Genomic DNA, 13,275 nt, shown 5'->3' on the forward strand with positions numbered 1-13,275 from the left:
TAGCTCATCTTGTTTCAAAAATAGTTTAATGATTTGAGTTTGATATTCACAACAGAACTTTGTTTTGAATGTGTATATATTACACCACATGTAGTAGATCATCTTTTATTTTAAAGTCTCGCGCTGGAAATAGATAAGACATTCAGCAGAAGCTGCTTCCATGGACTTTATGCCTTCATGCCTGTCTGGCCAAGGATTTTCCCAGGTGTGTGTATTTCTCTCTATAATTAGGATTTTCCTGGAGGTTTACTGCACACATCAGCAGCATGCCATTGGGGATTTACCAATACACTGCTGGCTTGAAGGGATTGTTTTATTATTCTGATTTCTTGAACTCTGCTTCTTAATTCCTCAGCATAAAGCTTAAAGAACCTTCCAAAGTAAGTTAAAATATATGAAATGCCACTAAACCTCTGCACGTATTTTCAATGGGTTCCAATCCATATTGTTTGGCAGGCATGCAGTACTGTCAGAAAGTTGGTGTACATTTTAGCAGTCGAGGGTCTTGTGAGAAGGTAGCATGAGATATCCTTTTGGCAGAAACATACAAATAATTAATGATTCATTCAAACAAGACAAGACTGCTTTGAAATTGAATATTAAATGTGTTGTTCTAGATACAGCAACAAATCAATTTGTCCAACAATGTCTTGTCAGTTTTTGTGAGCCCAATCAGCACAGCGTTCTTAACAGAATAGAAACAGCACTGTGCTCGCCTAGCATTAGTCGGTAAATCAAAGAAAGAAGCCTTTGTCAAACATGTCAAGTAGTTTAGTCTTCAGACAGTATCAGGTCGCCGCCAAGCAGCCACTCTGTCTGGTCTGGGGAAGAACTGTGAATTTACTGGAATAAAACAATTTAATCGCATCTCAGCTCTTCTCGGACCTGTAAGGAATGTTGTCCTACTGGGAACATAAGACGTGCAAATGGATCATGGTGTCCTCGGACTGGGTCAACTGGTTTACTGATGACATTCCAGCAGCAGGTGTAACTGGCTCTGCTGAGAAGAAGTAGAAAGCAAATACAATAACCAATCAGTGCAATCGCTTTAAACTAAGTCATCTTCCTGTAACTCCTGGAAGCTATTGTGCATGAAGTGAGTCATAAGGGCTTGTGTCTCAGCTGGTCACGTCTCCCTCTTATCTTAATCCACAGTGCAGACCGTCTGTGTGAATAAACAAAACAGAAAGCTCACTTTGTCACAGATTATTTCTTTCATATTAGAAGCCACTTGTCTTTATTTACTGTGCATTGATTAAAAACTGAGAATGCAAAGGAGCACAGGCAGCCATTTTTCTTTGATGATTGGCCAGCAGAGCTAGAACAATACCACAACTAAAGTTGTGGTATTGTAACAGCACAGTGAAGAGGTCCTCTATTCACTAAAAGCCCAATGCACATAGATGGCAATGCACAAACTTAAAATGGTCACCAGCTATACCAGTCAAATGATATTTCCAATGTAAACAGAGCTGGACTGGCGACACGAGACTTTATGAAGATAAAGGATGCCCACAATTGTAAAGAACACCCCAGTAGAAAAGAAAACAATAAAAAGTGTAGTGTACATCATCATAGCAGTAGCATACAGTAATGTCCATTCCCTGTATTTGCAGGTTTGTTTTCAATTCATCTACCTGCCTGTTTGTTTTTTTTTTTATTAAATGTGAGATACAGTACAAAGATCAATTTCATAAAAGGTCAGTCCTTTTCATGTGTCCTGCTTTACTTTGACTGGTCAGCTAATTTCCTGGTTTCCTGGGCCTGGGTGTAGCTCACAGAAGCATGCAGCCTCTCATTGATTTGTTCTTTTTGACCTGCATCGCTGCTGCCGTGGCTACGTTAAACACTTCCCGCACGCCATCCTTTGTTTTAGCAGAGCACTCCAAGTAGTAGAAAGCATTGATCCTGGTGGCCATGCTCATTCCATCTTCTGTCTTCACCGGCTCCTGCAGGACAAGATCAGAGCTGTTTGGAAACTATAGATACCATTAAAAAAACAATGGCCTTGAACTTTTAAATTACATTTTTAAAAGTCATTTTAACTCTAATAATTTGGGTCCATAAAAATCCAAGCTACTGCTTTCGGAAATTTTGTTTTATTCTTTTTCCTTCCCCAAACAAAAACAGGAAATAATTTATGTTTCAACCTCTGATTGTAAACCTATTTTTTCAGCCCAATATTAACAATTTTGAGACCAAAAAAAAATTAATAATATTTAAACATGTGGCTTGAATTAATTATTTTTACAACATTTACAGTTTTGAACATTTGAGCCAATTATCAAATGTTCTAATTTTGCGAGAGAAAACAATAGCTGAAAGGAAAAGCTGGGGCAGATGAAAATCCAGGAAAGCTAATTGTGTACGGCAATCAATTTTATTATGAAACCCAGAACAGCAATATGTTCACTACTGTCTGATGGTTTAAAAGCTGTTTTAGGAAATCACACAAAGTCTAAAAGTCTTTCAACTTTAATGTCATGGAGAGTTTTAGTCCTTCAGTTAAACAGCTTTTTATTCTGTAGATATTAACAACTTAAATACCTGCATCTAACTGACAGGGCACCTCATACCTGCTTCATCTTGGCCAGGTCTCTGCGTGTGTTTTCATCGTTCCGCAGATCTTTCTTATTCCCTACAAGGATGATTGGAACGTTGGGACAGAAGTGTTTCACCTCAGGGGTCCACTTTTCAGAAATATTTTCTGTTCCAAAGGAAAGAAATAAAGAAAAGGGGCTGAAATACTTGAGAAAGCAAATGGAAAGCTATTAAGACAACAAGCAGATCAACAAGCAAGAGTCTAGACTTCAGGTTTGGCGGGGGAAAAAAGAAAATTTGGCTACAGCAGTTCTGTGTCCTCTAAGGAGTTCAATAAGCAATTATTAAATAGGTATGAATGAGATGAAGCTTGTAAGATAGTTTAGTATGTTTGTAGGAAAATGTCTGTCACTTGTAGTGCAAACCAACTTGCAAAAACAGCAAGTTTTGACAACATATACAAACTATACAGTTGGTTAAACTGTTTATATATTAACCTAATAGATAAGACAGAAAATAGAAAGTTACATTATTCTCTTCGAGTTTTTTTTATTTAGAACATCTAATAACATAGACAAAATGCTATTAAAACAATAAAAATATATATTAAGATCGCAGATCTTCGCTTTTTGTGTAAAATTCCCTTTAATAGAAGATTAATTATCTATTTTAACTAGAATAAAATATTTTCAGCTCAAAACACCTTGTTTGCCCTTGTTGGATTCTCCGACAGGAGATATACAAGATATAGCTTGCAAAACCCTTGCCAAAACTGGGTAGTTTTTTTTATGAACATGAAACTAATGTCTTTCTTTTAAGGTGGAAGCCGAAATGTTGACAATGAAGTCACTGAAGTTTGTCTTTCTGTCAATCTGGGATACACCTTTTTTTCCCATCAGTCTGCACAGAAATTTGTGTCTTTTGAAATCTAGAAACCGGAAAGGTTTTTGGATGCAGTAGTTCTGCAAAGAGGCAATGAGCCAATGAAGATGTATGTCTAGATAAACATGGATGCCCAAAAGAGGTTTATTGGATGCAGCCTTATGCTTTTCAGAGAGTCTACAGGAATAACACAGCAATATCCAGAGAGCTAAACCCTGTTAGGAAAAGTGTTTAGATATGGATGGAATACATTGTATGCAGGTCAAAAGCTTTAAGATTTCCTCACCTAAACTATCTGGGCTGTCAATGGAATAGCACATAAGGATGACATCTGTGTCGGGGTAAGAGAGAGGCCTCAACCTGTCGTAGTCCTCTTGACCTGCAGTGTCCCACAACGCCAGCTCCACCTGGAGAACAAAGGCAAACAGTTAAGCCATTTTTTATTCTTATGAAGTTAACATTAATACTGCACAAGCAAACTTGTTGCAATCTCAGCCACAGTTTGATTATTGTGCAACAGCAGCTAAAAGCAGCTTATTAGATATACAATTAAAAGTCTGCATAAATATGAAAAATTGCATAGGCTATTACGATGGCAATATGAAAACATTTCTGTTGTATGTTGAGACATATGTAATATCTAAAGGCAACATTCACTGTACTAGTAAATTATGGCTCACAGACCAACTGCCTCAACTACTTTCCTGCAGCCAGCAGTCTCCTCAGAGGGGCGTTCCACCGGGTGTATGCACCATTCAGACTAGAAACCCTTTAAGAGTTTCTCTTATAATGCTTTTACAATTATTAACAAGATGTACTGCAATCTGTTGAAGCTTGTGTAAATTTTACACATGTAAAATAAAAAAATAAAATGAAACACCATTTCTGTTAGGGCTGGGTGGTATGGCTATGAACAAACCGCTGTCAACAATGATGGGAAAACTCTTATGTAGGTTATAATAATGGAAAATGCCTAGAAGCTTTGTAGCATTGTGAAGGAAGAGCCAAATAATGTCATCACTACTCAACAGGGAACATTTTTCTCCACTGCTCATGTTTAGATTGTAACGCGTGTCTGGTTTCTTAATCTAATATAGATTACTTGTTTTGGTAAAATCATTTTTCTATATCATCACAGCTGTCCTGACATGACCATAGTTTTGTTTTTAGTGTCCTGAAAATGCCTTTTAAATTGCTGATTAGCTACATTAGAGAGATTGGGGGATATTTAGGCATCTAATCAGTTAGATTATGTCTCTGTATGGGCACAAACAGCTGCAATTTAGTCTGGGAAAGCTAACACTGTAAGTTCTAATGATGCAATTTTTGGGTAGATTCTGTTGTTCCCACAGAGAGCATAAGAATCAGTCATAAGTCCTAAAATAGAGGTTTGCAGAGGCACGGGGGAGGTGGGCCAACACTGTTGAGACAGCATGAGCAAACAGATCATTATGTTCCCACTGGACAAGGTGTGAGCTGTAGACTGAGTAAAAGAAAAAGGGGCAAAACAACTATTTATAGGATCAACCCGGTACTGAATGTGTGAGAGTGAGAATGTTTTTCACCTCAGGGGTAAAACATTCCAATTTAGAGGCTGAACAAAAATGTAATCCAACTGGATTTGTAAGAGATTAACAGCTATGTGAAAAGCACAAGTTCTTAGTATCTGTGTTACTGAATTATCTCCCATTAAAAAGACGCCCATTACATATGAATTTGTTCCCAGAATACAACTACTAGCCTCTCCCTCCATCCATAAGCAACCAGGACGAGGACAGGAAGTAAAAGACTTATCGGACAAGAGCAGCAGGAGGGTCCAGAGGGAGGGAGGGGGATTGCCAGGAGACATCCTTGTTCCCTGTCTGAACAGGAAGTCAGGAAATATAGTCATTTCCTGTTTTGCCAAGCGGTGATTCTGCACCAATGGTCGGATTAAGAGAACAAATCCCCTCGACGTAACAGGTCATCTTTTCCTCAAGCAAGACAAAATATAAGGTTTCACAACTCTCCATCTGGAAAGGGACTGAGGCCGGAAAAACAAGCAAATTATGAAACACATTTTGATTTGTACAGGTGCAAATATTAGCACATCCAGGTAATTAGCTCACCTCCCATGTAAATAAACAATGAAGTCATAGAGCAAAAATAGAGTACAGTTTGTTAAAATCTCCTAAGACCACAAGTAATTAAAAGTAATTACTAATGGAAAACATGGTAAATGCTACACTTAACAACAGAAATAAGCATGTCGCCTGCCAGAAACACCCAAAAGTCACTTGGCACTCTATAGTAGATTTCTCCATGTCTGTGGGCTGTGGCGGGTTATTTTTATCAGGAACTCATTAGTTGGGGGCAGAGCTGCTTTGAGTGCAAGATAAGCTCAGAAGATATTTATTTCTATGCTTTCATCCACAGTTAGCTTTGGGCCTTAAAATAGCAACACAAACCGACAGGTAACAGTCAGGTACAGCATAAAGACTCACTCACTGTGAGTGGACTATAGAACATGTTTATTTTACAATAAATAGCAGCAATGGCATTCCTCTTGTTGGTAATTGATACATAATGCCCCAAGAAGAACTGCAATCATTTTTGTAACTTAGCTGCAGTTACTTTACAAAGCATTTGTGTCATAACGATTACATGCCTAATTAAAAAAGGAGGTGTAATTATGCCTTGGCTTTTAATGGCAGGTGGCCACTACTTATTGGGAATAGTTTTGTTCCCACAGTCCCACATTTCTGTGAAAAGTGACATTGAAAAACCTCAAGACAAGGGAAAAGTATTTCAGTTGATATGATGTCTCTAATGCTAAAATAAACATAGAACTATTTTGTTTTCCCGTAATGGAAAGGTACTGGGTCTACTCTTGTGAAATTAAGATTGACATAAATTGTCTTCTGTGGTAATGAAATGTAGAATTGGAGAAGTTGTATGTGACAGTTATATCCAAAATGTCCGTCATACCAACCTGTTTTCCATCAACTTCGATGTCTGCTATGTAGTTCTCAAACACTGTTGGAACATAGACCTCGGGAAACTGGTCCTTACAGAAAACTATAAGAAGACATGTTTTCCCACAAGCTCCATCTCCCACAATCACCAGCTTCTTCCGAACGCCTGACATGTCTGTTGGAAGAAGAGAAACGAGTGCTTAGAAAAACCTCAAAGTTTTTTGTAAATTTATTTTCTGAACCACAGAACTACATTGTCATCCATTTGTGGCTTCTGTAGAGGCTGTGTCTCTGTAAAGATGCTTGCTGTACAGGGCAAAGAAGAAAAACGCCCATGCTTTGTACGCACAATTGGACTTGACTGAATGGCTTTATGTTATTACACAATGGGCCGGGCTATTTGTTGTGTATGTGGTCACAGGCAATTTTTATCTCCAAAAGAAAAATCTCACGTACATAAACAATGAAGGAGACAAAAGATGGGACATTAAAATGTCATCTCACAGTTTTTTTTATCTTGTTTGTTCACCTCTTAAACACTGAAGACTGAGACATGAGACATGAGTAAAGGAAATGAATGCAAATGCTGGTATCTATAAAGCTGACTAAACACAACTTTACATTTGATTAGTCCAGCTCTCTACATAGAAACATTTTCTATTAAAAAGAAATAGTAATTCTTTTTATAGTAACTTACTATAAAAAGAACTGAGTATAAACATGTAAAGACCTCATAGTGTTGTGAAAAGTGATAAGACAACTACATAGGATAATAAAATTACTGCCATGTGTGCCAGTAATTTTATTATTGGCACACACGGGTTAAAATGAATGTACCTTTATCAAAATTAAAATTGTACATCTTTTATTATAGTGAGTAAATATAATCAAAATGAACTAATAAACGTTCTACAGTTTCACCAGAAAACAGATGTGGTTTTTTAATGAGCTGGAGTCCTGCCCAGCTCATATAATCATATACAAATGAATAAGGTCTTAAGTTCACAGATATAGTCAAGAAAGAAATACCACCACTGACTAAACAGTGGTGTTTCCTGACATGTTAGGGCATAACTTAGGCTCAATTAAAAGAAACCTGTATGACTAAATATGTTGCTAAATGACATGACATGCAGTAAATGCTTCCTGGCTCCGTTTCCATATCCAGGTTTGCCTTAGCTGGCACTGTTTGCGTCATTAAAGTGAATGGGTGTTTCCCTTTGTTAACAAGCCTTTACCCTAAAGATCTAATCCTTCATTTTCTAAATCCTGCGGTACCGTTGCAGAGACTTTTACAAACATTTTCTAAATGTTGTTTTGCTCAGTTCTAACAGTTTTTCCTCCCAGTTGCTTTTGCTACAAAATAAGAGTCCCAGATTTAGAAAACTTTTACAGTTGTGATGCCCACCCACCATCTTAAACTAAACTAAGAAAACGCCATGCCTTTAAAGAGCATTATTGCTGGTATGTATAGGAAAAGAAAAAATTATTTATGAAAATGTTCCATAAATGGCCTTAGTCTGTATCACATATGCTGCCTGTGAGTAATGCAGCAACTAATGGACAGAAATGATAGTCACACCCTAAGAGGAAGTTTAAGCAGCTACCAGTAATAGCACAAGGTGTGTCATCAAGATCAAACATTTTCATCTTTACTGAACCAGTAAGATGACTGGGTTTTCATCCCTTCCATGTTTATATCAAAGTGTGATTCACTTTTACACCATGACAGTGTGTAAAGGAGGAAATTAATCTGAGTGGTTTATTTCTGCAGTATGTGCTGGGAGCACTGGGAAAAGGCAAAGGAGCTTGATTTTTTTTACAGATTATCTGTCTTATGTTATACTGTAACGACATAGTGATCATTCTAAAGAATATGTAAAAAACATACTTTTTATAAAAGTTACACTACTGCACCTTTAAGTGTTAATTTCTGAGCATGAGGTGATTGTTGGGGAGAGGCTTAGCATTTCAGTCAACAAAAGATGCTATGATTTATAAACACACAAAGAGATAGGAAGCCCAGCATTAAAATATAAAGTCCCTAGACAATCAATAGAATTAAAAAGTAAAATGTATAGCTTTATTTATCAGAGATCCTTCGGTGAAGGAGAATCAACATGGCACCAGTCATTTCGTTAGAAAAATAGAAATATACACAAAAGTGCTTTTGTCTTAACATAGCTTTTTTACCAACTGAGGAAATACAAAATATATACTGTTAAGAAAAACATGCCCAGGTGAGTAGAGGGTTCATTTCATTTTTGTGATACCATCTATTTCCACAGTTGATGATCAGCTTTATGTTGCAATAATATGCTTTAGAATATTCAGGAAGCTATCGTTCTGAGCCGTATGCAACGAAATTTCGTTCTGTATACACCCTGTGCATGCAAAATGATAATAAAGTCAGTCTAAGTCTAAGTCTAAGTAAAGAAAAAGCTAAGTACAAGAAAAAACATTTTATGCTAAATTATATATATATATATATATATATATATATATATATATATATATATAGTTTCTCATGAATAAAGCATATATTTTTTTCATTCAACAGCATATTTAATTAATTATATCTACCAAACAATGTGTGTACTCATCATGAAAGCACTTTTTTTTATTTTTCAACTGTGGAACCTTCATGATATGACTTTTTCTTTTTCATCTCACCACATTAAAGGAAATGATACCACCAGGATTTTCTCCCTCAGATTTGCTTTTCAAGATCATACCTCTTCATCTCTCATACCTCTCTGATACACCACAGTTACAGCTGATGGCAGCACTCAAAACCTATTTCCCAGGTCAAGTCTTTTTCATTGCAATATTGAGGGAGTTCAGATGTTCTGTAGAAATGTGGTTAAACTCTTTGTAGCTAAAGGACAAAGTGGTTAGAAACTCTAGTATAGACTTTGACTTGAAACCTTGAAATTCCAGAAATTAAGGAACAGTTATAATGCAGTCACATGGTCTGAGAAATCGACACAAGTTCACAAACTCAGACAACTCAAAAGCTGCAAATGTCTTATCTGGTTAAATCTGATGAGCAGACACAAGCAGAAATCTACACTGTTGACTCGTGTATCAAACTGGATGCAGAGGCATCTTAATCAACAGAAGGAAAACACATGACTGATCCTATCTATCTTTTACATTCTATTTATGGATGTCACATACAAACCAGCTCTGCAGTTTTTACACCTTTTTAGGTACACAACTAGAAGTAGCAACAGGGCAAAAACAAACAAAAGAAATTAAAAGAAGTTTGACATAATTGAACAAATGTTAAAATGAGAAGAAAATAAATCTGGAAGCTTTATATTTATAAGGAATTCATATTGCAAAATGGCAAAAGCTGGAATTTCTCTAAAAAACTGATGTAAGCTTATGAGAAACAGATTCTGAGTTGTGATATGGGAAAAGGAGACAGCTATATTCATCAGATAATCTCTAGCTCAAAATCTAGAGCACTTAAACTAAATCCAGATCTGAATTATCAATGAATACTGACTGTTAGGCAATTCATGATTTAGGAAGCATTTATTAATGTTGCATAAAATAATTATTGCCATCATGTTGTCTTTCTTAAGACTTTGATGAGAAAACCTCTTCAGCCTGTAGCTAAATTTGACAGTGCATGTGAGTTTTCTGTTACTTCACCACACAACATCCAAGAATGAGAATAGTCCGATTTGATTTTATGTAAAAAAAAAAAAAGAATTATGCTTCCAGCAAAGGATGATGACAAAATTTTTTTTATCTTTAAATATATATTCAAGGTGCTTCTGATGTTCAGCTTAATATTTATCATTTTTTTTCTGAGCTCATTTTAACTTTTTTTAATCACACAGCGACAAAAATATCACAAAAATATTTCCAAAAATACATGTTTCTTTCAAAAAGGGTGTCTGTGGTTTTCTAAAACAAAACACTGAGCTTCTAAAATCATACACCTGAAAGCTGAAACTGCCAAAACATCCGCACAACATTTCAAATGAATGACTCACAACCTGTTCACAATAATGGCTGCTTCCAGTAGCTGGAATTTTAAAAATGCTTCATAGGAAGAGAGCCATGCTTTAAAGCCAACTGAGGGGGCATAATGGGTTGTTCTACTGGTGGCACCTGGAGCTGGAGCACCAGGCAAAACTGAAAAAACACACAGAATGGTTCCCAGAGAATAGAGCTAATAAAGAGTGCAGCTCCAGAGCAAACAAACGGGAATGACTGGCTGATCATGTGGAATCTTAAAACAGTTTCTGGACCAGGAAACTGCGGTTCATCTGACAAAATACAGCTTCCTGGATCAGACTTTGTGTAACTTTCATTAATTAAAGTGCTTTGCCACATCTTATTAAGATTTTAAGTAAGAAAAAAAAAAAAGACTAGAAACATTTGTTTGAAGGAAAATATCCACCAACTTTACCCCAAAGCTAAAACTGATGCGTCCCAGCCTCTTATTTTAGTGTGACAAGCAGAAAATAAATAGTACAAGAATAGTAAATCCATTATTACTAAAGTTCAGGTTTTAAACTTCTAAAACTACTACAGAATACCTTTTTAGTCAGTAGACAATTATTCAAAACTAAGTTTTTGTCATCAAAATCTCCTGGAAATGACTGCAAAAATTTTTAGTTCGTTGTTCATCAATCGGCAAACTAACAAAACAAACCAGAAGTCTATTATTGCTTACGTTATTCTACCATCAGATCATTCAGCCAGCATGCACATGGATCCTGCAGATGGTTGGTTTTACCAACCAACAGCAAACATTAGTATTTATCGCCCTAGAAAAACACTGAAAATGAAAGTGTTATGGGTGAAAAAGTGTTCCCAGGGAAACAAACGGCTAAAAGTCTTATACTGATTGACCCACTGACATAATCACCTGTCGGATTCACTTTAAAACTCTTACACGCTCTAAAAAGTTGCGCTTAAACGGATCAGCACTTTTTTTTTTTTAACAAATCTGACCACCACCATCCATTAAATTATTACATATATATTAGAAGGACATGTCACCAGCTTGTACTGGCAGTAAAAGCTATAATTTAACTATCTCAAATAAAAATAGAACAAAAAACATGCAAATGAATTAAGCAACACATCTGAAATAGTTACCTATAAACAGCAAGACGCCACGTGTTAAAAAATGATTAGTCCACTTTTCCTCTGTTTTTAGATCGTGATGCACAAAAAGGCAGTCGAAGTTTTCTTCCTGTTGCACTCCTGACTAACTTTGCCAGCTGGCTGCTGAGAACCAGAGGAAAAAAGATCCACCCAAGAAGCCAGCGAAGCGCAAAGTTAAACAAACAGACGGAGACTTGGTGTTAGAAATTTCAAAATAAAAGCGCCAGTCTTCTGTTGTCTGTATGTTCGAATTCATACCAAAGATGAGTGTTTCATGTTACTTCTTTAAAAGCTTCAGCCTTTTATTGCTTTTCTGACAGCTGTCAGAGCGATTCTACAAAATGAACGAATAAAAAAAGAATGAATTGATTCTGAACTTTTTTCAAACTGAATTATCTGTAGGTAATTTGTGGGAAATTAAAATAAACAACAAAAATACCTCCAGTTTCTTTAATTTAGCATGTGTATTGTATGCTGCATATTTCAAATGTTATTTCTATAAAGTTATCGCATCATTTTGGCCACTAAATCTATTTTTTTAAAATGAATAAATAAAATTTGAGCAACTTGAGAATTCGAAGCTCCACTCTGCAAATCTCCTTAGATAGATACTAAGTTAGTTACATTTTTACCTAGCAGACTGACACTTCTTTGTGTCATTTGGCAGTTATGAAACTAAGCACACGAGGTGCCCCAAGTCTCCATTCACAGGCCTCTTGTCTCAATGTCCAGGTGTCCTATCTCTCACCAAAATCTCTCTGAACCTGAGAACAGAACCTGTTGACTTCTTGAAACCCAGACCAAAAAACAAACAAAAAAATGGTTTGCTACAACTCTCTCATAAATATAAAATATTACTTCATATTTAATTTGTATCAGATCTTAGCCATTTACTTGTTTTATTTATGCATTTGATCCTTTCTTTCCTTTTATATGATGCTTAAATTAGTCTATTATTATTACGGTACAATACTGTATTTCTAAGTGTAAGTCTGTCTACCTAGGTTCCCTTGTTTTTATTCAATTAATTTGCTCTACCTTCCTAATAGGTAATGTGTCCATTGCAATTTTTGAGCATCAGAATTTGTTGTACAGTATATGGAGTTTGATTAGCTTCCTAATAACCAAAAAAAAAGTCTCCTCTAATTTATTTTGAAGGCTTGATTATCTGTTTCCGGTCTTGGTATATATACCTTTTTCTAACTTAACATGTTTGTTTCAGCAACTACTGGAGTCTGCAGGTTTCTCCTCCCTTTTTACGTCACAGATGAGCGTAAGAAAACTCGTGCAACAAGTGGCATGGGGGTAGATTTATTCACTGTGGGTTTCTAAAAAAAATATTTTTATATGTGCCTCCTTTTTTTGGTGCAAATAGTCAAACATAGTTCGATTCTTCTGAAAATAAATCAGCCATGCACATTTAAAACGGCTTACACAAACCGCGTCATTGGACAGAGATACGAGAGCACAAAAATATATAATGGGGGTTGCTAAGTAACACATCTACGGTGCGCATGCAAGTGAAGGATGACACACACCTAAAAACAATTAGCAGGAAGTCAAAACAGAACAAAACACGAGGATGTGAAAAAAGGGAGTGTACCAGAAAAATATTTATGTTCAAATACTTTTTGATCATATCACTGATCATGGACCAAAATGAAAACTACTGATTAAAAAAATAAAAAAACATGCTCAAAGGAAATCAGTGTTCCTCACCAAATTGATTCTTCTCCCTATAATTATTGTTTGGACCAATAAATAG

The 13,275-nt window shown here is 36.1% G+C and overlaps 1 protein-coding gene across 1 annotated transcript; it reads right to left on the reverse strand.

Annotated features, from left to right (window-relative positions):
• Positions 1–7: 7 nt before the first annotated feature.
• On the reverse strand, positions 8–11,634 carry LOC116710205 (rho-related GTP-binding protein RhoC-like). Its single transcript, XM_032549097.1, has 5 exons — positions 11,502–11,634; positions 6,395–6,552; positions 3,710–3,830; positions 2,577–2,707; positions 8–1,949 (listed from the first exon to the last, which is right to left on the reverse strand). The coding sequence occupies exons 2-5, from the start codon at positions 6,548–6,550 to the stop codon at positions 1,776–1,778; spliced, it is 582 nt and encodes a 193-aa protein (XP_032404988.1). The 5' UTR covers positions 6,551–6,552; positions 11,502–11,634; the 3' UTR covers positions 8–1,775.
• Between the last annotated feature and the right edge of the window lie 1,641 nt (positions 11,635–13,275).

The sequence above is a fragment of the Xiphophorus hellerii genome, chromosome 20 (genome assembly GCF_003331165.1).
Source record: "Xiphophorus hellerii strain 12219 chromosome 20, Xiphophorus_hellerii-4.1, whole genome shotgun sequence".
Classification (NCBI taxonomy): Eukaryota; Metazoa; Chordata; class Actinopteri; order Cyprinodontiformes; family Poeciliidae; genus Xiphophorus; species Xiphophorus hellerii.

What these genes read in the sequence shown, in the direction of transcription:
- LOC116710205 (XM_032549097.1), bottom strand. Translation starts at nt 6,550, where the DNA reads ATGTCAGGCGTTCGGAAGAAGCTGGTGATTGTGGGAGATGGAGCTTGT. An exon ending in TCGAAGTTGATGGAAAACAG is followed by an intron (nt 3,831 to 6,394) that starts GTTGGTATGACG and finishes TTTGTTCTCCAG; the next exon opens with GTGGAGCTGGCGTTGTGGGA. An exon ending in ACCTGGCCAAGATGAAGCAG is followed by an intron (nt 1,950 to 2,576) that starts GTATGAGGTGCC and finishes CTTGTCCTGCAG; the next exon opens with GAGCCGGTGAAGACAGAAGA.